Source organism: Jatropha curcas, chromosome 4, assembly GCF_041381405.1.
Source record: "Jatropha curcas cultivar XTBG-Jc1 chromosome 4, XTBG_Jcur_1.0, whole genome shotgun sequence".
Lineage (NCBI taxonomy): Eukaryota > Viridiplantae > Streptophyta > Magnoliopsida > Malpighiales > Euphorbiaceae > Jatropha > Jatropha curcas.
Window position 1 is genome coordinate 3,241,579 of NC_143154.1, and position 26,900 is coordinate 3,268,478.

The window sequence follows — 26,900 nt, forward strand, 5'->3', positions numbered from 1 at the left end:
TTGTGTGGAGTGTTGCTCATGAGATCATATGTTGCTTATTGTGGAGTGAGAGGATTGAAAATGATGTGAAAACAGGGGATGGAATGAGTTTATGAACCAGAGTTTGCTGGAAATTTTACCAGCAACTTCATCTTGATTTTGACCCCAGTAAATGATGGAACTAGGAATTGTCATAGAAGAGTTATTTGTTCCTCTATGTGTTATCTTTACGTGGGCTTTTGAATCACTCAATTTGAAGTTGTATATTGAGAGTTATGGCCAAAAGAACACAGACTGCACAATCTGGAAACACGTCGCGCGCCCGCGCGGTCTGGAAAGCAAGTCGCGCTCGCGACTTTCACATGCGCGGTCGCGACTTTGGCCAAAAACTCTCTGACTCTCAAATGGCACATCTCGCGCTCGCGACTTTCACATGCGCGGTCGCGACTTCAGCCAGAAGCTCTCTGACTCTCAGTTTGCGCATTTCGCGCTCGCGAACTCCACAAGCGCGCTCGCGACTTGAGCCAGAAACCTCTCTGACTCTCGATTGCACTTCTCGCGCTCGCGAGGTTTGAAGACGCGCTCACGACTTCTCCCTGGGAAGCATCTCGCGCTCGCGACTTTCCCTGCGCGCTCGCGACTTGTGTTTTCATGCATTTTGGACTTCATTTTCTATACAATTACATTCCTTTGCTCAACATGCATGCATCCAATCATTGTAAAACAAAAATTTAATATAAGAACATGGATTAAAACAACATGTAAGCATTTATATGGTGTGAAATCAAATCAATATGATGAACTATGACGTTGTGAAACCATTTATGTGCTATTGTGTTACATTGTTGACATGCTAATCTTAAGCTCCATTGAGGTTAGGTAGAAACCATGTAGATAAGGCTATGTCGCGACATAGAATAGCAGATCTGCGCCCCATACAGTTTGGAACTCCGGCTACAGGCCGTTGAGTGGATATGATTAAACCGTGCGGTGCAAATCCGGTTAGGGGCACCAAAACGGACAATATTGGCATAGGCGAATCCGGTTCGGGGCCTATAGCATACAGTTTCATCCAGTTTCATACAGTTTATCTTATCACTTCGGTTTCACTATAACCTTATGGAGCCATACAGATATTTTAACTTGCTATTGCATGAATCAGACAGTAAAATAAACAGTAAGAAAGATCATCAAGGTGAAATGAAAGCCGTATGTTATGTATGATTATATGTACTTACATAATTCTTTCTACATATATGTGTGCTTAATTATGTGTTTCTATATTGAGATATCCACTGAGCTGTAATAGCTCAGCGAGTTACCTGTTTAACTCGCAGGTTTTGAGACTGGTCTATAGAGCGACAGCGTACAACTGCAGCAGTTCATCTGTAGAAGACACGGTCTTCAGGGTAGCTCCCTATTTTGATATGTATCTTTTATTATTCTTTCATGGCATGTACAGGGCACACAGTTGGGCCCATCTCATTTTGAACACTTGTATAATGTATATAAATATTCAGTACACTAGTAATGTAAACGGCATCGGTATATATATATAAATATTCAGTATTATGATATCAGCATGTCTAATCATACAGTCAACCAGTGTTGTAGCATCTCGACTCGGTTCATTCGGGTTAACGGGTGGACCGGGAAGGGGTGTTACAGGAATTGTTCCTTCCTTAAGCGAACCCACACTAGATCACCTTCTTTGAACTCCATAACAGGTTTCAGCTTGGCTTGCATCTTGTAGGCTTCGTTCTTCTTCTCAATATATGCTTTGCTCTAGCATGGAGTTTGACAATTTCAGTAGCTCTGTCCTCCGCCTTTAAGTTAGAGGGAATACTAGAGTGTACTTTGCTCAAATCGAGAAGAACAAGTGGATTAGCTCCATAAAATAATTCAAAAGGAGTAAAATTAGTGGTCTTACTCTTCGAACTGTTGTAAGCAAATTCAACATGAGCTAACAAAGAATCCCAATTCTTTACTTTCCCCTTTAGCAAACTTCTCAAAATGCTGCCTAAGCTTCGATTGACCACTTCTGTTCGTCCATCTGTTTGAGGATGAAAGGTCATGCTAAACTTCAAGGTAGTTCCTAACCTTGCCCACAAATGTCTCCAAAAATGACTCAAAAATTTTACATCCCTATCACTCACTGTACTCCTAGGAATTCCATAGAGTTTTACAACATTTTCAAAGTATAAATTCAAAATATGAGATGCATCATTAGTTTTGTTACAAGCAATAAAATGAGCCATTTTTGAGAACCTATCTACTACAACCATAATGGAATCATGATTTCGTCTTGTGTTTGGAATCATGGTGAGTTTGGAATCGGCAAAGCCATGTATGGTCCGTGAGCTTGTATGGTCATCTTGGATTGCTTACAAGTATTACAACCCTCAACGAGTCTTGAAACCTCCTTCCACATCCTTGGCCAACAGAAATTCTTGCTTGCCAATTCATAGGTTTTGTCTCTTCCAAAGTGACCGGCTAGGCCTCCACCATGGACTTCCTTAAGAATTGCTTCCCTTAAAGAGCTTTGAGGAACACAAACAGCATCAAGCTTGAAAAGATAACCATTATGAATAGTGAAGTGCCTAAATGCACCATCTTTCCTAACTTTCTCCCAAATTTGACCGAAATCCCCATCACTTTCATACAAAGTCTTAATATCCTCAAATCCTATTACATGAGCGTGCATCGTACTAAGAACCTCATATCTCCTAGATAATGCATCAGCCACTCTATTGCTTAGACCATCCCTTTACTTCACTACAAAATCAAAGGATTGCATGTATTCAATCCAAGATGCATGTCTCTTACTTAACTTAGCTTGACTTTGTATGTATTTGAGGGCTTGATGGTCAATAAATAAGATGAAAGAGTTAGCCAACAAATATGGCACTCCAATGTCTTAGAACACAAATCAAGGCATAGAACTCAAGATCATAGGCAGAATATTTTCTCCTACACTCATTCAGTTTTTCACTAAAAAATGCAATAGGTTTGTCTTCTTGACTCAAAACAGCTCCTATCCTAACTCCACTGGCATCACACTCCAATTCAAAATGTAAATTGAAATTAGGCAAGGCCAAAACAGGAGCTTTTGTCATTGCATTCTTTAAAGTGTTAAAAGCAAGGGTGGCTTGAGTTTTCCATTTAAACACCCCATTTTTCATGCAGTCTGTTATAGGACTTGTTATAGTGCTAAAACCTTTAATGAATCTCCTATAAAAAGGACAAAACCCATGAAAACTCCTTAATTGAAACAGATTATTTGGAATAGGCTATTCAACAATAGCTTTGACCTTTTAAGAATCCATACTTATACCATCTTTAGATACAACATATCCTAAAAAACTAATGGTGCTATCACAAAAATGACACTTTTCTACATTAGCATACAATGATTCATGGTCCAAAACCTAAAAAACAAGTCTCAAATGCATATAATGCTCATGTAAACTGGTACTAAAGATCAGAATATCATCAAAGTATATCACCACAAATTTGTTAAGAAAAGGTTAGAGTACCTCATTCATGAGCCGCATAAAGGTGAATTAGAGAGTCCCATAGGCATGACCAGCCATTCATACATCCCCTCATTGGTCTTAAAGGCTGTTTTCCACTCATCACCTTCTCTAACACGAATTTAGTAGAATCCATTTGCAAGAACAATCCTTGAGAAAACTGAAGCTCCATGTAATCGATCAAGCATGTCATCAAGCCTTGGAATAGGAAACTTGTACTTGATCATTATCTTGTTAACAGCCCTTGAATCTATCACCATTCGCCACTTGCCAGTTTTTTTTAGGAACAAAAAAGGTTGGCACAACACAAGGAGAAACACTCTCCCTTATAAAGCCTCTCTTTAACAATTCGTCAACTTGCTTTTGTAATTCATCACTCTCTTTAGGACTCATTCTATAAGAGTGTTTATGAGGAATTTGAGCTCCTTGAAATTGTGTGTGTTGTTTTCAACCTTACTTAGGTGTCCTTTGAAATTGTGTGAGTTGTTTTCAACCTTAGTTAGATGTCCTTTGAATTTGTGTCTTTGAAATTGTGTGTGTTGTTTTCAACCTTAGTTAGGTGTCCTTTGAAATTATGTCCCTTGTTTTCCTATTTAATGGGATTTTTGTGTACTTTGAAGGGAGATTTTTGAATAACAAGAAAGTGCTTATCACATTTGGGTTTTATTAGTTTCCAGAAACTATTGGGTTTTGTTTGTTTCCAAAAAGAATCATCTATCTTTGTCATCTTAATCTTCACCACGCCATCAGTTGGTATCAAAGCCAACAATAATCCTTCTTTCCCTTTCACTTGTTTTCTTAGTTATGCTTAATAACCAACAAACATCTCTGAACAAGGATAAACAAGTCATGTCAGAAGATTAAGATCTAGCCTCAGCAATTGAGAAAATCAGGTTGGAAATGGAAGTTCTTAAGGCCAAGAATGAAGCCTTAGAAACACTTATCCAAAATACCCCTCCAAATACTTGAAATCGTCATGAAGAGGAACTGACTAATGAAGATTTCAATGGAGAAGACCAGCACCTTGTGTTGGGACGTGGAGGTTTTAGAAGAAGAGGGAGAGGACTATTTCATGGAGGACTTGGCCAAGGGGGTAGGCGTCTGCCACCACCCATCCGTGTTGAAAGACAAGAAGAGTTTTTCAACTATAAAATTGAATTACCTGAATTTCACGGTAAAATCGATGCTGATGCCTATCTTGAATGAGTATACTCAATGGAGAGATCCTTTGAGCTGAGGGAGATAACCGAAGACGAAAGGATGAAGCTTGCTGCTATGAGATTAAAGAGGTATACTGCCCTTTGGTGGGATAATCTACAAAGGCGAAGAATGAGGGAAGGGAGGCCTCAGATTACTCAATGGGATAGGATGAAAGAAGAGATGGATGCGGTGTTCTTACCACCTCATTACAGACAGAAAATGATTGAGCAAATGTTGAGCCTCAAACAAGACACTAAAATCGTGGAACAATACACCATGGAATTTGAGGAATTTTTGTTGAAGTGTGAGGTCGAGGAGACCGAGGAGCTGATCATGGGGCATTTTCTCCAAGGCTTGCGTTTTGACATCCAAGACATGGTAAGCTTCTACCCTTATGAATCTCTTATTAAATTAAAGAGATTAGCATTGAGAAGTGAGGCAAGTTTGAAGCATTCACACCAAAATAAAACCAATACCAGACTTTCTAACTACAAACCGAGCTCTAGTAGCCCCAATTCTGCCCCTATCAAGACCACATACACACTCTCACCAAAACCACCTCTTAAAAAAACTTCCGACACACCAAGAAATACCCAATCTGTCCCACCATCCAAAAGCACCTCTAAGAATGCTTTAAAATGTTTCAAATGCCAAGGGTATGGACACTTCCAATTTGAATGTCGTTCAAGGAAAATAATGACCCTTAAAGAGATAAAAGAAATTGAGGAAGAAATATACCATTGCTAATTCTGTTGCGGTAAATAATGAATTGAATGTTGATGACGGTGTAACCCTTATTTGTAATGCAATGGAAGATGGGGAGTGTTTAGTGATGATGCGTATTCTGAATATTGAAAAGAGTGAAGAGGATTGGGGGAGGAAATCCCTGTTTCACACCAGATGTTTAAAAAAAAAATAAATTATGTGAAGTTATTATTGATAATGGAGCATGTGAGAATGTTGTGTCCAACGAAATGGTTGCGAATTTGGGATTAAAAACTGAGCTAATTGACACCCCTTACAGGTTGGCTTAGTTGAATTCTGAGCATGAAATTAAGGTCACTAAAAAGTGTCTAGTTCCTTTTGCAATTGGGCAATATGTGGATGAGGTGAGCTGCCATGTTATCCCAATGACAGCTTGTCACTTGCTTCTCGGGAGGCCTTGGTTGTATGATAAGGATGTGCAACACCAAGGGAAAGCCAATACTTACACCTTTTTCCATGAGGGTAACACCATCTTGCTCACACCGTTACTACCCGAGAAGTGAAAGAAGAAGAGAGAAATTGGAGTGGTTGGATTGTTATCCAATGATAAGCAGAGCGAGATCATGGAAGGGCTGCCTAGCTATGTTCCAATTGATGTGGAGGATGAGCCCAGACAGAATCATGTGATTCCAAAAGAGGTACAATTTCTTATTAGGGAGTTTGAGAGAGTTTTTCTAAACACTTTACCTATCGGTTTGCCCCCTCTAAGATCAATACAACATGAGATCAGCTTCTTTCCGGGAGCTCAAATTCCTCATAAACACTCCTATAGAATGAGTCCTAAAGAGAGTGATGAATTACAAAAACAAATTGACGAATTGTTAAAAAGAGGCTTTATAAGGGAGAGTGTTTCTCCTTGTGTTGTGCTAGCCTTTGTTGTTCCTAAAAAAATGGCAAGTGGCGAATGGTGATAGATTCAAGGGCTATTAACAAGATAACGATCAAGTACAGGTTTCCTATTCCAAGGCTTGATGACATGCTTAATCGATTACAAGGAGCTTCAGTTTTCTCAAGGATTCATCTTGCAAATGGATTCTAACAAATTCGTGTTAGAGAAGGAGATGAGTGGAAAATAGCCTTCAAGACCAATGAGGGGCTGTATGAATGGCTGGTCATGCCTATGGGACTCTCTAATTCACCTTTATGCGACTCATGAATGAGGTACTCAAACTTTTTCTTAACAAATTTGTGGTGATATACTTTGATGATATTCTGATCTTTAGTACTAGTTTACATGAGCATTATATGCATTTGAGACTTGTTTTTTAGGTTTTGGACCATGAATCATTGTATGCTAATGTAGATAAGTGTCATTTTTGTGATAGCACCATTAGTTTTTTGGGGTATGTTGTATTTAAAGATGGTATAAATATGGATTCTGAAAAGGTCAAAGCTATTGTTGAATGGCCTATTCCAAATAATCTATTTCAAGTAAGGAGTTTTCATGGGTTTTGTTCTTTTTATAGGAGATTCATTAAAGGTTTTAGCATTATAACAAGTCCTATAATAGACTGCATGAAAAAGGTGGTGTTTAAATGGACACCTCAAGCCACCTTTGCTTTTAACACTTTAAAGAATGCAATGAAAAAAAACTCCTGTTTTGGCCTTGCCTAATTTCAATTTACCTTTTGAATTGGAGTGTGATGCTAGTGGAGTGTGGATAGGAGCTGTTTTGAGTCAAGAAGGCAAACCTATTGCATTTTTTAGTGAAAAATTGAATGAGTGTAGGAGAAAATATTATGCCTATGATCTTGAGTTCTATGCCTTGATTCGAGCTCTAAGACATTGGAGTGCATATTTATTGGCTAACTTTTTCATCTTATTTACTGACCATCAAGCCCTCAAATACATACAAAGTCAAGCTAAGTTAGGTAAGGGGCATGCATCTTGGGTTGAATACATGCAATCCTTTTATTTTGTAGTGAAGTATAGGGATGGTCTAAGCAATAGAGTGGCTGATGCATTGTCTAGGAGATATGAGGTTCTTAGTACGATGCACGCTCATGTAATAGGATTTGAGGATATTAAGACTTTGTAAGTGATGGGGATTTCGGTCAAATTTAGGAGAAAGTTAGGAAAGATGGTGCATTTAGGGACTTCACTATTCATGATGGTTATCTTTTCAAGCTTGATGCTGTTTGTGTTCCTTAAAGCTCTTTAAGGGACTCAATTCTTAAGGAAGTCCATGGTGGAGGCCTAGCCGGTCACTTTGGAAGAGACAAAACCTATGAATTGGCAAGCAAGAATTTCTATTGGCCAAAGATGTGGAAGGAGGTTTCAAGACTCGTTGAGGGTTGTAATACTTGTAAGCAATCCAAGATGACCATACAAGCTCACGGACCATACATGCCTTTGCCGATTCCAAACTCACATAGGAAGATGTAAGTATTGGTTTCATTGTTGGCTTGCCAAGAACAAGACGAAATCATGATTCCATTATGGTTGTAGTAGATAGGTTCTCAAAAATGGCTCATTTTATTACTTGTAACAAAACTAATGATGCATCTCATATTCTGAATTTATACTTTGAAAATGTTGTAAAACTCTATGGAATTCCTAGGAGTATAGTGAGTGATAGGGATGTAAAATTTTTGAGTCATTTTTAGAGACATTTGTGGGCAAGGTTAGGAACTACCTTGAAGTTCAGCATGACCTTTCATCCTCAAACAGATGGACGAACAGAAGTGGTCAATCGAAGCTTAGGCAGCATTTTGAGAAGTTTGCTAAAGGGGAAAGTAAAGAATTGGGATTCTTTGTTAGCTCATGTTGAATTTGCTTACAACAGTTCGAAGAGTAAGACCACTAATTTTACTCCTTTTGAATTAGTTTATGGAGCTAATCCACTTGTTCCTCTCGATTTGAGCAAAGTACACTCTAGTATTCCCTCTAACTTAAAGGTCGAGGACAGAGCTACTAAAATTATCATATTCCATACTAGAGCAAAAGCACTTATTGAGAAGAAGAACGAAGCCTACAAGATGCAAGCTAAGCTGAAACCTGTTATGGAGTTCAGAGAAGGTGATTTAGTGTGGGTTCACTTAAGGAAGGAACGATTCCCTTCTAAACGAAAGAATAAACTTATGCCCAAGGCCGAGGGTCCTTACAAGATCATAAAGAAGGTAAACCAGAATGCTTACAAGGTAGAGCTACCTCCGTCTTACAAGATTTCCAACACCTTCAATGTAAGTGACCTAGCCAAATACACGGAAGACACCATGTCAACTTCTGATGAAGTTGAAACTTTTCAAGAAGGGGAGAATGATGGAGGTCCATCTAGTCTAGCCTTACAATTTGTCCTAGACATGGGCCTTGGTCTTGATTCCATTAGTGAAGTTGATGAAGACACTCCAAGTGAAGATGGGCTTAGTGGAGGTGACATGTTCAATCTGAAGCTACAGTTCCTTTTGGGGCCATTTGGGTTCCTTCACACCATCATCTTTGAAGACAAGAATCAAAGACCACTTGGTTGATCATTGACTTTGCATTTTAGCCCATTTGTGATATTTTCAACCTTAGTTAGGTGTCCTTTGAATTTGTATATTTGAAATTGTGTGTGTTGTTTTCAACCTTAGTTAGGTGTCCTTTGAATTTGTGTCTTTGAAATTGTGTGTGCTGTTTTCAACCTTAGTTAGGTGTCCTTTGAATTTGTGTCTTTGAAATTGTGTGTGTTGTTTTCAACCTTACTTAGGTGTCCTTTGAAATTCTATGAGTTGTTTTCAACCTTAGTTAGGTGTCCTTTGAATTTGTGTCTTTGAAATTGTGCGTGTTTTTATCAACCTTAGTTAGGTGTCCTTTGAAATTATGTCCCTTGTTTTCCTATTTAAAGGGATTTTTGTGTACTTTGAAGGGAGATTTTTGAATAATAAGAAAGTGTTTATCACATTTGGGTTTTATTAGTTTCTAAAAACTATTGGGTTTTTGTTTGTTTCCAAAAACAACCATCTATCTTTGTCATCTTAATCTTCATCACGCCATCAGGTTAGTCCGAGTTTCAAAGGATATGCTGTCGAATTTCAGTATGATGATTGAAACCATTCGCAATACGAATACAATAAAAGTGACTGATAAATAAATAAATAGTAATAAGATCGTAATGGGAATTTGGAGAAATGAGTCGAGATAAGAGCTTAGATAACTTAAGATAATATGTTAAGGTAATTAATTTAAAATATAAAAATAGTTGTCATAATTAAAGATTAATAACCTAAAAATATGAATTCTTGTAGTCGTTAGAGGATCAAATGAAGGAATACAAATTAGTTAATATGGCTTGAATTGTGAGTAGTACGAAGTATTGTTTATATTTAAACAATGCATATCAACTGACATTCTTTAATTGATCTTATCATTCTAATGGCATTAAACATAAAATTATTTTATTGTGAATAAAGTGCTCTCTTATTTTATATGCTTACCTTGGATGCTTCATGTTTAAATTTGCACTTACTAAATGTGTAAATGTTTCGATACTTGAATCGTGGTCACTTGTGATTACTTGCAAACTTTTGATTTGTTTATTAATGTTTGATCATGTGATTAAAGTGCCTTGCTGTAAATATTTGTTTGACTCGTGGAAGTGTATATGGATGAATGTTGTGTGCTGTGGATATGGGAAGCGGAAAATGAGAATATGGGAAGGAAAACCACGTGGTTGATGGTACTTTAGTTATATTGGGGATCGGTTTCTCGGCTCATATTTGGGGGATGGACTCCTCGGTCCATATATGGGGGATGGACTCCTCGTGCCTCGGTAGAGGGATGGGCTCCTCTATTATGAAACTATGGATAACATTTCTATGAATTGATAAAGATGTGATGTGTAATCTGTTTATTGTGAAATGTGGAATGATGTGATCTTGGCTTTGCGATTTTTGAATAATATTTATTTGAAGTGATATCTTGCATTACAGGCCACACGGGTACGATCGTTTCTACCTCGTGTATAAATTTCATGATGAGTTAGCATATGACATTGTGTGATTGAAGTGTGTGACATTCTAGATATTAAGGCAAAGCATCTGCGTGACTGTGTGTGGTATTTAAAATACTTATTACTATTCACTTGAGTTGAGGCATTCACCCCTACCTCATTTATTTTTCCCAGGTTATTAGCTTCTTCTTTCAACTATTATAGGCGCCTCTGGAGCAACTAGATCTAATCTTATAAAAAGGACCTTGTTTGCCTATAGGTAGTTAAAGTTTTGCAATTACTGTAATCTTTTGGAATTGTAAATAAACTTAAAAATCTGAATAAAGGATATTAGGAATGTTGCTTGTCCTTGCTCATAATTGTAAATACTTGTATTCATATAAATATGTATGTATAGAATCAATAAGACTCTTAGGTTTGTGGATTAAGTATTGGGCGCTAAATAATAATGTGCTTAGATTAGTTATGGTCATGAAAAGCTTGCTACGGATTTTGGAGGCTTTATGCTTACCCAAGCCTTAGTGTCGTCCGGTCCAAGGAGATGGATCGTGACAATAGCAATTGTTGGTAGCTGATGGCTGATAGCGGTTAGTTGGTTACTATTTGTGTTTGGTAAAATGTTGATAGCGGTTGTTTTTAAAATATAAAATGATTATTAAGGGCATAATGGTTTTTATATATTATGATGTATAATATTATATATATATATATATATATATATATATATATATATATATATATATATATATATATATATATATTATTTTTTATATTATTATATATATGTATATATTAAAATTGTTAAAAATTATTTTATTAATATAATACATTAAAATAAAAAATAATATATATATACATATATATATATATATATATATATATATATATATATTTTATTTTAATGTATTATATTAATAAAATAATTTTTAACAATTTTAAAATAATGCTTTAAAGAAATTATTTTTAAATAACTATAAATGAAATTATTATAAAAAAATATCAATTTGAAAAAAAAATTATTAGCAATTATTTTTACGAGGTTAATAAAATCCAAAATAATATAATATGAATCAGCAATCAACTGACGTGAAAAAGTTCCAAAGTGTAGCTGATGGAAATCAGTAACTGATTGAGATTTCTATAAGCTATCAGTTGATAATTAGAAAATTTATCAAATACCTACAACATCGCTGTTGGGTATGAAACAAGTATCAGCTATATGAAGTAGCTGGGCTGGACCCAATGCCCCTTTAGATGTACATATCATTTAGTATAGATGTAAAAAATATATATTTTTTCTTACTATCTATAATATTTCATGTATTTATTTTTCAATAATTATTAATATAAATATTTTTCATTTTGATTGGCCATTAAAATATTTTTTTAAAATTTAATCATATTTATATTTAAAGAGTTTTATTGATATTGTATCTTTGTTTCAAATTTGAATTTAACAAATTTAATCATATTTTGCTATGTATTTTTTTATTTGAAAGCTTCTGATTTTTCTCCTTTTTTTTTATCTCTCTCTCTCTATAACCATATATCTACTAACATATTGTTTGTTTGTATTTGTTGTTCTTTTTGTTTCGTTGTTGTAGGATCAGGTGAACTTTTTTTTTTTCTTCTTGGATTGAGTTTTTAAAATTTGTTTTGCTATTTTGTTGCTTTCATACTCTTTGATTATAGACCACTTTGATTATTTTTTTTTAATATCCAATTACAGGTTGTTTAAGCATTAAAAAAATATTACTGGTGGCTCGCTAAAATATAGATTAAAGGTGAGTTTGATTCTCATTAAATACAAAATTTTGCCTTTTTTTTTGTTACCTTTCTTGCCTTTCTATTTATCTCTCTAAATAATAACTATGAATTTAGAAAGAGTCAAGGATATAGAAAATATTAGCTTAAAAAATGTAAAACCATGGGTCTCACTTGTGAAATTATAACATTTTTTCATTTATGCTATTTAAAAGTTTACTCTACCATTTGCCTGCTTTCTATATTACAGAGACAAAAGATTGGCAGCAAAGGGATAGAAAGTTAATTTTATACATCTATATATTCTTATTTGAATTTGAATTTACAGTTAAAAACCATGGATACATGCAGTGATGCAAATACCAAGATTATTAGATAACAAAATGAAAATGATTTGGATACAAGAGAATAATTTGTTTGTAGATATGAATTCTCCAAGTATTCAGAATAATTTTCTTAAAAATGACAGGCTTTCACCTAGAGGATAATTTGATGTAGCTAAACATAAGTCGGTTGAACTTGCTACTATTTTATCTACTTGAAATTAATTCTCTCTCTATTTATATAGATAATTTGACTTTTTTGTAATTGGTGTATATATATTTTTTTCCTTTTTTTCTTTTATGTTTTCATTGGATTTTTTTAAGTTTAAAAATTAATATTGTATCATTAAATAATTAAATTATACAAAATTTTGTTGATATTAGTCACATTGCAATATTTGAATTGTAGAATTTTATTTATATAGAATTATCTAGAATACGAGACAGTGTTTAAAATTGTTTGAATTATAAACTCTAATTAAAAATTCGATAGGATTAATTGATGTTTACAATTATTTAAATAAATTAACAAAATTATAAATTATATATAATACTGTAATATAATAAAGTAACCTGCGGAAAAATAAATCAGTACATTTTGTAGATTATAAGTACCTATCATTTATGAATTATAAATTATAAATTGATAAATTAATCGATACAAAGCGTGGGCCTTTATCTAGTTTTATGAAAAGTTAAACGGTGTAATAAGAATTTTGAGGTGAGAATACTTACAAAACAACAAGAAAGGGAAAAGGTGTTCACTCAGTAACAATAAAAAAATTATATTTTAATTTGAAAATTTCACATACATTATTTATAACTTTCATAATTAAAAGAAATAAAATATTCTAAAATAAATTTAGAAATTTTTTATTTAAAATTTTTTGAATTTTTATTATTAATTATTTATAATAATAATAATATCAATTTTTATTCTTTTGTAAATTTTTTTGAAAATAAAGGTAGAGTATACTTATAATAATAAAATTAATTATATATTAAAGCATAATATAATTTTTTCGTATTATTTAAATATTTTTTATTTTTTTACTGAAAATATTTCATTAAAAAAACTATTTGTAGATATTATAATTTTTTATTATGAAAATATTTCATTAAAAATGGAAACAGTTGAAAAATATATATTTTGTTGTAAAGAAAAATTGTGAAAAACAATTTAAACCTGTTTTCTAAATTTAGTTAAATTTTGGGAATTTTGAAAAATTAAAAAACTGCTTTCTAATGTTCTAAATAGAAAGCTGACTGATTTGAACACAAAACTCTATTTTTCAGTTTTTTTAAAAAACTACTCAAATTTTTCTACAAGTAAACATACCCTTACATTAGTAAATAAATTACCAATTATCTTTTTCGCACATTTATTAATTGTAATATAATTATTAAACTTACCTTCTAGCTTCTTTATCGTATAATTTTACAAATTTTTTAGAATATATAATTTTAGGCTCTACCACATTTTGAAAATTATAGTAATTGGAATACTATTAAATTAAATAGGTATATATGATTTGTTCAAATTTATCAGCAGTTGCAAGTCAGGTTACATCATTAGATCATTCAAATTTAGATCCTACTGCTCCTGTTCCGTTGAATCACTATTTTATTAGAAAATTTCTTGTTTACACGTAGACAATTGCCTACACGTAGACAATCACTATTTTACAATTGGGATTGATTTTGTAACTACCACTTATTGTGTTTGGCTCAGTTAATACACCTGTACGTAATTAGGGTGAATTTCCTCAAATTCGTATTTAGTTGTAGCACTTAGAGATTGAAATTTTGGTGGCATATAAGCAGAATAATTTAAAGAACAATAATTTTAATTTGAAGTTCGTTGCATTACATTAATTATATTACTGCAAGTCTTCTCCCTTAGCAAATCTAATCAAAAATGGATTTTTTTTCTCATTTGTTGCAAAGACTGATTAATTAGAAAAAAGAGGACACTAAGGAAATAAAAGAAAGAAAATAGAGCTTACTTAGCAAACCCCATAACAAATCCATACATATATATTATATACAGAACCTGGAAATATAAAAAAAATACCAAACATAATCTTTGATCGGTCGTCTCCCTTCCTATAAAGATGTAGAATGAGATTTCTCGAATTATCTTCCTTTTGACTGAGATCCTTTTAACCGAAGGCACGCCTCCCTTAGAGTGGCTGCAGCAGTTGCCGGTCCAGCTCCTACGGCCACAGCGGCGGCGGCCACTGCCGCAGCATTGGCCGCGGCAGCCGCAGCCGAGTCGGCGGCGGCGGCAAAGCACAATCGACGTGAAGATCAAAATTACACTCATAACATTTGTAGCTAATAGAATTTCCGATTCTATCACATTTCGAGCATTTGAATTGGAAATTGACCCATGGTGGCATTATAATAAAATTAAGAGCGTGTACATGACCTTCATATTTAATAATAGTGGGTAAAAATGTACTTTGAATATGGGTTTGAAGTAGGCAATCAGAACAAAATTTTGAGAATTTTTCGCAAAGATTACATTTATATTGATTAGGAAAATCATAATCAAATGGCACGTTTTTTAGAAAAGGGGGACAATTTTTCCTCAAATCAGTTAATTTGTCATTTAATTCTGCACAAGCTTTGTGGAGGATGAATTCATCGCATTCAGCGCACTTATAGATTTTACCAGAAATGAGTTGTTGGCAACAGTTGCATTTGAGCTTCTCAAAACTAGAAATGGAATGGTCTTCAATGAATGAAAATTCATGTGCATGTCTCTCTGTGAAAGTGGTCTCAATAAGATCAACATTACCTTTAGAAGCATTATCAACAGCTTGACGATGATGTGATTCTATAGCCTTCAATATTTCTGCGACAAAGTCCTCTACGACAAAAGTTTTTGTAATCTCGATACTAATTTTTGGTACTTGCATAGTATCATACTGACAAACGGCTTGAACATTGTCATTTTCAGTTTTACACTCGATGATAATTAGAGATACATCTTTAGAAGTTGCAAGCTGCACTAAATCATGGAATTGGGTATTATTACATAGTGGAGTATTGAGGATAACTCCGAGTTTTGAATCGAGTTGGGTTGAACAGATTTGAGAGGCAATTTTGAAAGGCAAGAGGTACGATTCAATGGAGGAGCTTGGAATGAAATTTTGAAGGTAAGGGGTGATATCTTCTTCATCAATTAGAGGATGTTGAAGAAATGCAGCTATTTTACGAGATATTTCGCTCTTTTTTATACTTGAAGGACCCTTCATTGCTATGATGATTGGGAATTTTGATTTTTCTTGATTATCCTTCTCGAGTGATATTTCCATTTCTCTATTTTGAATTTTCGATCTTGATAATATGTTCTGTTTCCTTGCTAAGATCTCATTCGAAATTTAACTATCATTATAGTCAATATAATATCTTTTAGCATCTTATGTTCCTTAGTAGTTAAGTTGATTGTATTTTGATATTAGAATATTAATTATATCCACAAAGATGAATGCTTTTTTTTCTATTCCTCTATCTTGCTGGTGTTGATCATCAAGTTAAGAAAAGAATCAATAAATATTTATGCTAAAACTTGTACTTCTTTCATTCTTGACAAAGGAACGAATATATATATATGTGTATGTGTGTGAAAATGAAAAATAAAAAACAACGAACAAATAAAAAATTAAAAAAAGAAAATCACTCTTGTTTCTCATTCACACACTAAAAATAGCATCACTTGAAAATAAAATAATTGAGGATAACGAACCTCAAAATCCAAACTCTAAATTCCCCAATCACTGGTTATAAAAATCCATACAAAAACAAGTTAAAAATAAAAGGAGAAACATTTACTTCCATTGCATTACTTTAAACCAACTCTCTATCAACCAAGGAAAAAATATCTAAACCCAGATCTAATATTTAGAACGTTATAACATTTACTAGTAAATTAATTTTTAAAGTTACATATCTCTGACAATTAAATTTCACTATACAAATGGACTAAATTCATAAGATAGAATAAGTATATAGTTCATCGACCTAGCAGAGAGAGATGTCCATATATCACCCATTAATAGAGTTGTAACCAATGTATTTCTTCTCATCTATAATATGTACAAGAAAAGTAACAAAGATAGAACCATGAGAAACCCGCGTTAGGTCAATCAGAAACATGACTTCCCCCACAATTAGATGCAAACTTCTAAAGCAAAATCATAAATCTTGAGTTCATCAAGAATTGGAAGTCTAATTTGAATTTGGAGTAAAAACATTTTGCCAGAAATTCTCTATTTGCGGTGGTGGACTGTGTTTCTGAAAACAAGATAATAAGCATCCAATTCAAGTTGTTCCAAAATCTGTTGTGTAGCCCGTAGATATGAAGAGTGGCCTTCAATAATACCAGTAACATCGACCTGCAGAGCATAAAAAAGTACAATCATATTTTTAAACTCTCTTTGATAGAATAAAAAAAATTGACACTGATGCTGGGGAAGAACGAGAGAGAGAGAGAGAGAGAGAGAGAGAGAGAACGAGACAACCCTTACATTCTCGATTCCTGGAACATCAATTGGTTGAATTCCGGCCAATCCTTGGGTAAAAAGACTGTTAAGAAAACAAACTATTAGTTCTTAAAATTATTCTCAAGTTGACAGTTGGTTTTTAAATAACAACTAAAATTTCTATGGTTTGTAAAAGATTTGACAAACGTATACTTACGCTCTCTACCCAAAAAAAAAAAGGAATGTCTACAGCAGTTAAGAAAACATTCAAATTGTACCTAGCAAATGAATTACTCAAGAGGATTTGGACTTTCATTATTAACCAGTGACAGCATATAATGCCTAACATGCTTTGACCAGAAAAAGGGACTAATGACAGGATAAACAAGTAAGGAATGTGAAAATCTAATGGCAATCGCCATTTATATTGTTGCATAGCTAATCGCATTATAAATATTTAGGGGTACATTAGATTAGCTATTAGTGATAGCTAATAGCTAATAGTTGGTAGCAATTGTTGATAGCTAGAAGCTAATAAATGTTCAACCATTCGGTAAAATCTGCTAATTGTTGTTAAGATGTCAAATGAGTACCTAAGGTATACAAATCAAATAATAATGTAAATCATCAATAAATAAATTCAATTAACTTTGTGTAGTTTTTTATGCTAAACAGATTTTTTACCCCATGCAGATACATTTTTGAGTAAGTAGAGTGCCTCTACCAACAACTGATTTACTGTAATCAAGTAGATGGTTGACCCGACTGCCAAGGATCAAAAACTATCAATTAGCCTCCAACAACTATGCTAAACACCCCTTTCCTTAAGTCAGATATATTAATGATCTTCTCAGAGAACAAGACAACATCATCCACAAGCAAATGATCTAGTAATTCTAATAATTATTGCAATAACAGAAAAGAGTTGGCCTGTAACTCGAGCAAGATGAGTAAACATTTTATGAAGGGCAAAATGAACTCAAGAACCCCAAGCCCACATATTTATTTAATTGCTTATGCTTAGACAGGGATAATGGTCTTTAGTACCCCTTTGGGATAGTGATAGGACTGCTTTTGGCAGACTGTCCTTGCAATGTTCAAGGCTTAGCAAAACATAATATGGGAAAAGTTGGACTTTTAGCTTCCTCCAAACCATGGTTTTCCAAAAACAATTAAAAAATTTGAAGCAATAAATGGATAGTCAACGCAGTTATGACAACCAGCTTCAAACTCAAATCTCAAACAAAGCCTTAATGGATATGAAATTATCAATTTGCTTAGATATTTTGACAGTGAAGCATTCAGTGATCCACAGGCGTATATCGTGTGTCAATCTTTCAGAAACATTCTCCACTATGGCCCTCCATATAATGCATACCTCGCACGAAAAGCAACTCAAAGTGTCCAATCATTTCTAGAATAGGCATTTATAAATCTGCCAGCCACCATCTGGAAAACAGCGTAAACTGATTGAGGCCTTTGCAGAGGATTAAAGAAAGTATGCAGCAAGAAAAATATTCGTGAAGAAATGGCAAAGGATGCTTCCAATGATGGAACTCCAATCACCTTTCTTGCTGCTTCCCACTTCTCATTTTTAATAGAGATAGGAGTTCCAAGAAGAACAACTCGTTCAACAAGTTCAGCTGTCAAGTTCAGAATAATCGCATAAGAATTGCACTAAGATTTTGCATCCCACTTTAAGGATGGCTAATGTACATTACCACCATATTCAGTCTCAGCCAAAGTCTCAGGGCACTTGAAAATCACTCGAGCTCCAAGTGAGTAACCCACAAGTGTCACGGGCCTGAAAGATTTGCAGAAAGTCAAAGGTAGGAGTGAAATAGAGTAAACTTTTATTTTATTTATTTATTTATTTGAAAATATGGAGCACTAAAATGACAACATTTCGAAATAAATTATAACCTGTTTACCTGTTCCCTTGCAGTCCTTTCAATAACACATCAGCTAGCAATTTTCCTGCTTTGTCTGATCTAGAAAATGGCAGACAATATAAACCCAGTTGACAATAATACATTATCCCAGCCAGTTGCATTTATTACAATATAAACAATTTCATCAGGCAACCTAATTTCGGGTGCCTATTAATGTGCAAAACAGACAGTTTTGTGGAATTGGAAGGCATTTATTTCACTCTGCTATCTGCCCATCTAAGTATTCCAATCACTGTCCATATAAGAGAAGCTAACCTGTCAATAGCAATTGTCCAAGTGCTATCTATAAAATCAGTAGCCGCGAGTAAAGTTGCTGGCCAGGCCAAGGCGGTCACAAGAGTGCTTAACACAGTCATCATTGCACTTGCTTCATTAACCCCAATGCAATACCTAGAGCAAGCATTAGCGCAGTCACAACAGGCACAAGTTTACTCACTTAATAGTTAAAAAGTAGCCATCAGTTCCAAAACAATTACTTGAAGTAAGCAAATCTTGGTGTAGATAAACATAAGTCAGATGTACTTGCTACTATTTTATCTACTTGAAATTAATTCTATATATATATATATATAGATAATTTGACTTTTTTGTAATTGGTGTATATATATTTTTTTCTTTTTTTCTTTTATGTTTTCATTGGATTTTTTAAGTTTAAAAATTAATATTGTATCATTAAATAATTAAATTATACAAAATTTTGTTGTATATTATTCACATCCCATTATTTGAATTGTAGAACTTTATTTATATAGAATTATCTATAATAAGAAATAGTGTTTAAAATTGTTTGAATTATAAACTCTAACTAAAAATTTGATAGGATTAATTGATATTTACAATTATTTAAATAAATTAACAAAATTATAATTTATATATAACATGGTAATATAATAAAGTAACCCGCAAAAAAATAAATTAGTACATTTTATATATTATAAGTACCTATCGTTTATAAATTATAAATTACAAACTGATAAATTAATCCGTGCAAAGCTCGGGCCTTTATCCAGTTTTATGAAAAATTAAATCATGTAATAGGAATTATGAGGGGAGGATACATAGAAAATAATAAAAAATGAAAAAAGTGTGCACTTGGTAACAACCAAAAAATTATATTTTAATTTAAAAACTTCAGATACATTATTCATAACTTTCATAATTAAAAGAAATAAAATATTTTAAAATAACTTTAGAAATTTTTTATTTAAAAAATTTTGAATTTTTATTATTAATTATTTATAATAATAATAATATCAATTTTTATCATTTTGAAAATTTTTTGAAAATAAAGGATAGAGTATACTTATAATAATTTTTTCGTATTATTTAAATATTTTTTATTTTTTTATTGAGAATATTTCATTAAAAAAACTATTTGTAGATATTATATTTTTTATTATGAAAATATTTCATTAAAAATGGAAACAGTTGAAAAATATATCTTTTGTTGTAAAGAAAAATTGTGAAAAACAATTTAAACCTGTTTTCTAAATTTAGTTAAATTTTGGAAATTTTGAAAAATTGAAAAACTGTTTTCTAATGTTCCAAATAGAAAGCTGACTGATTTGAACGCAAAACTCTATTTTTCAGTTTTTCTAGAAAACTAATCAAATTTTTCTACAAGTAAACATACCCTTACATTAGTAAATAAATTACCAATTATCTTTTTCGCACATTTATTAATTGTAATATAATTATTAAACTTACCTTCTAGCTTCTTTATCGTTTAATTTTACAAATTTTTTAGAATATATAATTTTAGGCTCTACCACATTTTGAAAATTATAGTAATTGGAATACTATTAAATTAAATAGGTATATATGATTTGTTCAAATTTATCAGCAGTTGCAAGTCAGGTTACATCATTAGATCATTCAAATTTAGATCCTACTGCTCCTGTTCCGTTGAATCACTATTTTATTAGAAAATTTCTTGTCTACAGGTAGACAATTGCCTACACGTTGACAATCACTATTTTACAATTGGGATTGATTTTGTAACTACCACTTATTGTGTTTGGCTCAGTTAATACACCTGTAAGTAATTAGGGTGAATTTCTTCAAATTCGTATTTAGTTGTAGCACTTAGAGATTGAAATTTTGGTGGCATATAAGCAGAATAATTTAAAGAACTATAATTTTAATTTGAAGTTCGTTGCATTACATTAATTATATTACTGCAAGTCTTCTCCCTTAGCAAATCTAATCAAAAATGGATTTTTTTTCTCATTTGTTGCAAAGACTGATTAATTAGAAAAAGGAGGACACTAAGGAAATAAAAGAAAGAAAATAGAGCTTACTTAGCAAATCCCATAACAAATCCATACATATATATTATATACAGAAACTAGAAATAAATAAAAATATCAATCATAATCTTTGGTCGGTCTTCTCCCTTTCTACAAATATGTAGAATTAGATTTTTGAAAATATATTCCTTTTACCTAATATATTACACACGTACTATAAGTGGCTCCATATATTGCGCGTTCCAAATTTAGCGGCGGCGGCGGCAAAGCACAATCTACATGAAGATCAAAATTACACTCTTAACATTTGTAGCTAATAGAATTTCTGATTCTATCACATTCTGAGCATTTGAATTAGAAATTGACCCATGGTGGCATTATAATAAAATTAAGAGCGTGTACATAACCTTCATATTTAATGATAGTGCGTAAAAATGTACTTTGGATATGGGTTTGAAGTAGGCAATCAGAACAAAATTTTGAGAATTTTTGGCAAATATTACGTTTATATTGATTAGGAAAATCATAATCAAATGGAACTTTTTTAAAAAAAGGAGGACAATTTTCCCTCAAACCAATTAATTTGTGATTTAATTCTGCGCAAGTTTTGTGGAGGATGAATTCATCACATTCAGTGCACTTATAGATTTTACCAGAAATGAGTTGTTGGCAACAGTTGCATTTGAGCTTCTCAAAACTAGAAATGGAATGGTCTTCAATGAAAGAAAATTCATGTGCATGTCTCTCTGTGAAAGTGGTCTCAATAAGATCAACATTACCTTTAGAAGCATTATCAACAGCTTGACGATGATGTGATTCTATAGCCTTCAATATTTCTGCGACAAAGTCCTCTACGACAAAAGTTTTTGTAATCTCGATACTAATTTTTGGTACTTGCATAGTATCATATTGACAAACGGCTTGAACATTGTCGTTTTGAGTTTTACACTCAATGATAATTAGAGAGACATCTTTAGAGGTTGCAAGCTGCACTAAATCATGGAATTAGGTATTATTACATAGTGGAGTATTGAGGATAACTCCGATTTTGAATCGAGTTGGGTTGAACAGATTTGAGAGGCAATTTTGAAAGGCAATAGGTGAGATTCAATGGAGGAGCTTGGAATGAAATTTTGAAGGTAAGGGGTGATATCTTCTTCATCAATTAGAGGATATTGAAGAAATGCAGCTATTTTACGAGATATTTCGCTCTTTTTTATACTTAAAGGACCCGTCATTGCTATGATGATTGGGAATTTTGATTGTTCTTGATTATCCTTCTCAAGTGATATTTTCATTTCTCTATTTTGAATTTTCGAGCTTCACAATATATTCTGTTTTCTTGCTAAGATCTCATTCGAAATTTAACTATCATTACAGCCATTATAATATCTTTTGGCATCTTATGTTCCTTAGTAGTTAAGTTGATTGTATTTTGATATTAGATTATTAATTATATCCACAAAGACGAATGCTTTTTTTTCTGTTCCTCAATCTTGCTGGTGTTGATCATCAAGTTTCAAAGATGGCATAATAAAGAAAACAATAAATAAACTATTAGAAAGGGAACAATCAAAAACTAAAATTAAGAGAAGGAATTTACCAACCCATGTCCTAAGCTAAGAAAAGAATCAATAATTGTGTATGCTAAAACTTGTACTTCTTTCATATATATATATATATATATATATATATATATATACACACGCGCGCGCGCGTGTGAAAACAAAAATAAAAAAATAACGAACAAATAAAAAAGACTAATCCTTACATTCTCGATTCCTGGAACATCAATTGGTTGAATTCCGACTAATCCTTGAGTAAAAAGACTGTTAAGAAAACAAACTATTAGTTCTTAAAATTATTCTCAAGATGACAGTAGGTTTTTAAATAACAACTAAAATTTCTATGGTTCGTAAAAGTTTTGACAAACATATACTTTTGCTCTCTACCCAAAAAAAAAAAAAAAAAAAAAAAAAAAAAGGAATGTCTACTACAGATTGAGAAAACATTCAAATTGTACCTATCAAATGAATTACTCAAGAGGATTTGGACTTTCATTATTAACCAGTGACAGCATATAATGGTCTCAATCAGTCCCATTAGATTTTCTGATAGTCCATGTTATTAGGAGACACCATAAAAAAAAATTTATAAGTTTGGATATTCAATTGTCACAATTTTCTGTTCGGACACCAAAATGGAAAAAGTTGACAAGTACAGGCACCAAAATTAACATTATCCCGAAAGCTTATGACAAAGTGTCGAGGAAAGTACTTTGGTGGATGTTAGAAAAAAAAAAGTCTATAATAAGTATATGCACCATTACAGATGTGTATGAAACTGTAGTAATTAGTGTGAGAATAATTGAAAACGAGACAAAGGAGTTTTCCATAATAGTTGGGCTACATCAAGAATCTATTTTGAGCTCATACTTATTTGCTTAATGGATGAGCTAACCATTAATGTACAAGAGGATGTTCCATGGTGCACATTATTCGCAGATGATATCATCCTGATCGATGAAACAAATGAAATATTAAATCAAAAGTTGGAACTATGGAGGAGAACTCTTGAGGATAAGAGTAAATTTAAGCTAAGCACAAATAAGATAGATACATGAATTGTAAGTTTGGTTTAAGAAAAAAAGTAGGAAAGTGAGGTTAGATTAGATTATACAGTGGTACCCAAGTGCAATCAATTCAAATACTTAGGCTATGTGCTCCAAAAGGAAGGTTCCACAAATGAAGATAGTTCTCACAGAATTCAAGTTGAATGGATAAAATTAAGGTACTAAAGGTATAGTATGTGATAAAAAGATATTTAACAAGGTGAAAGATAAGTTCTATACATGGGTGGTAAGACCAATAATGCTATATGGGTTGAATGCTAGGCACCCAATGCCCAACATGTTCACAAGATGAATGTTGTGGAAATGTAAATATTGAAATGGATGTGTGGTCCACACAAGGTTGGACAAGATTAGGAATGATCACATTAGAAAAATGTGCAAGTAGCAAAAGTTGTAGTTAAAATGAGAGAAGGACACCTGGGATAGTACAGTTATGTATTACATAGACTCCCACATGGTCCAATTCTTAAATGTGATACTTTGGTGGAGGATGCTAAAAAGGGCAGAGGTCAATCTAGAACTTCTTAAAGGGAAATTGTCACAAAGGATCTAAGGTCTTTGGATGTTAAGGAAGATATGATTATGAACAGAACAGAATGGAAAAAAAAAAAAATCATGAACAGATCCTAGTTAGTTGTTGCATATTTTATGCTTTGTTGTGTTGACTAATATGTCAAAAGATTTTAAAATTCCCTACAAAATTATTTCTTTTACAAAAGGTATTTTAAAATTTTTTCAATTTATATTTTATTTTGCATGATATTAATTTGGTCAGAATAGATATTAGAAATAAAAGATTCATAGAGCCGACCCCAACTAATTTGGTCTAAGATTTAGTTATTATTGTTGTAATTATCGAAAACACATATACCAAAAATACATATAAATTATCACTGTCATAAAAAAAAATATGAAATTACACATCAAAAACTTTCAAATTGATATATAAAGATCAATAACAAATTATTATTTATATATTATTATATTTGTTGCATCATTATTTATGAGATAGCATCATGAAATTTTATTAATTTTTCTGATTATTTTCTAATTTAACTTTTCATTTAATTTTGAATATTGATGAAAGTAGAATTAGTATCATTAATAATAATAGTGGTAAGTTATTCAATTTTTCCAAAAATTAACCATTAAGATTCTTTAATAAAATATTTAATTTTCTATTTTTTAATAATTAATAAAAATTTTAATATTATTAATATTTTAAATAATAAGAACTAATAATAAATTGCGCATCCATGCAACCTTGAAGAGTATATTAGCTGACATGGCGCAATACTTTGATTTATTGCTCTGGAATTTCTTTTTCAGTTTAATATAATTATTTTATTGCTTTGGAATTTCTTTTTCAGTTTAAGGGATAAAATAATAAAATGTTTCGATTTTTTTAATAATTAATGAAAATTAATATTATCATTAATATCATTTCAAATAAATAAATAATGTAATATAATATAATTAACATCTATATAAATTATAGTGAAATTAATAATATCATTAATATTTTTCAATTTTCCATTTTAAAGGAAATTAATCTTTTCATTTATATATTGATATAAATCTATTTATATATATCTATATCTACTTCGTATTTCTATTTGATTTTATGTTTATTAATTTTGGTTATTTTATAATTTAATTTTCCTTTAGTTTAGGCACAGGTCGAGTAGAAATTGATATTATTAATTATATCAATGATATTTTTAAATTTTTTTAATAAATTAATACTCCCTCCGTCCCATAATTTTTGTTCCTCTTTTCTTATTCATCCATCTAAATTATTATTCTACTTTCTTTTTAAGAAGTGAATAATATTTGAATTTTACTATGTTACCTTTATTTAATACATCTATTTGTCCACAAATATAATAGTCAAACTATTATATTATCATTAATTAAATATTGATATAAAAAAAATTAACATATCAACTTTTAATCCTCTAATAAAATTCTATTTACTCAAATTTTGATTAATTTCAAGAACAATTTAATATTGGATGATTTAATTTTTGAGATATTAACATAAGGGTGTATTAAGAAAAAATGAAGCAAATATTATATTTAACTATATTAAATAAATTTTTTACTCTATGTGCAAGTCAAATTAGGACACAAATTATAGGACAAAGAGAGTAATATTAATAACATTCTCTCAAAGTAATAAAACATTCTAATTTTTTTAATAATTAATGAAATTAATAACATCATTAATGTATTTCAAAGTAATAAATAAAATAATATTAATATTAATATTTTTAATATATTTTTTAGTAAATATTAGCATTAATATTTTTTAAATAATAAATGTAAGAAATATTTTATCAATAATAAATTTCTTTTAGATATTACTAGTCCTTTTATGACGTGCGTTGCACATTGACTATACTCGTTATTCATATTCGTTCAATTCTTTATGTGATTGTTTACTTTTATTTATTATTTATACTCATTTTTATTTTTTATATTAGATATTGATTATAATTTTATTTTATATTATTTAGATTTTTATTATATCGCCATTTATCTAAAAGTTATTATAACTTTTATATGTATAATTCTATAATATCACCTGATAACTATATTTTAATATATATATATATATATATATATATATATATATATATAATAAAACATTATATATATTTTTAAAATTAAAATTTTCTAACTGTTTGTCATCCTACACACATATATGTTCAATTTATTTAAAATAAATTTTAAAAAGTAAAAATTTTAAAATTTAAAAGGCTTAATTATATATATTCTATTTGAAAATTCATTTTTTAAAAAATATATCCAATCAAATTATATAAACATAAAAAAATAATATTATAAAAGAATTTACTTTTTTATTTTTTTAATTCTCTCCTTAATAGAGTGTTTTAAATTATAATAAAAAAACATAATCAAATATTTAAAAATATATTCTAATTTTTTTTATGACGTGCATTTAACTTTTCTGTTGCATATATCTGTTGCACATGTAATACTCGTAGTTTATACTTGTTTATTTTCATATACAATATTAACTATTTATTATTATTTCTCTCTTATATTGTTTATCTTTT

The 26,900-nt window shown here is 31.4% G+C and overlaps 3 protein-coding genes and 1 long non-coding RNA gene across 4 annotated transcripts; all 4 read right to left on the bottom strand.

Annotated features, from left to right (window-relative positions):
- Nucleotides 1-2,296: 2,296 nt before the first annotated feature.
- On the bottom strand, nt 2,297-2,683 carry LOC149496683 (uncharacterized). The gene has a single exon (XM_089720408.1). The coding sequence runs from the start codon at nt 2,681-2,683 to the stop codon at nt 2,297-2,299; it is 387 nt and encodes a 128-aa protein (XP_089576534.1).
- Nucleotides 2,684-14,468: 11,785 nt separating this feature from the next.
- LOC149496684 (uncharacterized) lies at nt 14,469-15,857 on the bottom strand. Its single transcript, XM_089720132.1, has one exon. The coding sequence runs from the start codon at nt 15,815-15,817 to the stop codon at nt 14,711-14,713; it is 1,107 nt and encodes a 368-aa protein (XP_089576258.1). The 5' UTR covers nt 15,818-15,857; the 3' UTR covers nt 14,469-14,710.
- Nucleotides 15,858-16,522: 665 nt separating this feature from the next.
- LOC149496685 (uncharacterized) lies at nt 16,523-18,630 on the bottom strand. Its single transcript, XR_016320617.1, has 4 exons — nt 18,551-18,630; nt 18,363-18,433; nt 17,030-17,087; nt 16,523-16,897 (listed from the first exon to the last, which is right to left on the bottom strand). It is a non-coding gene; the product is annotated as an uncharacterized LOC149496685 (long non-coding RNA).
- A 61-nt stretch (nt 18,631-18,691) lies between these two features.
- LOC149496686 (transmembrane and coiled-coil domain-containing protein STS1-like) lies at nt 18,692-19,330 on the bottom strand. The gene is made up of 3 exons (XM_089720410.1): nt 19,192-19,330; nt 18,916-18,975; nt 18,692-18,788 (listed from the first exon to the last, which is right to left on the bottom strand). The coding sequence occupies exons 1-3, from the start codon at nt 19,293-19,295 to the stop codon at nt 18,692-18,694; spliced, it is 261 nt and encodes an 86-aa protein (XP_089576536.1). The 5' UTR covers nt 19,296-19,330.
- Between the last annotated feature and the right edge of the window lie 7,570 nt (nt 19,331-26,900).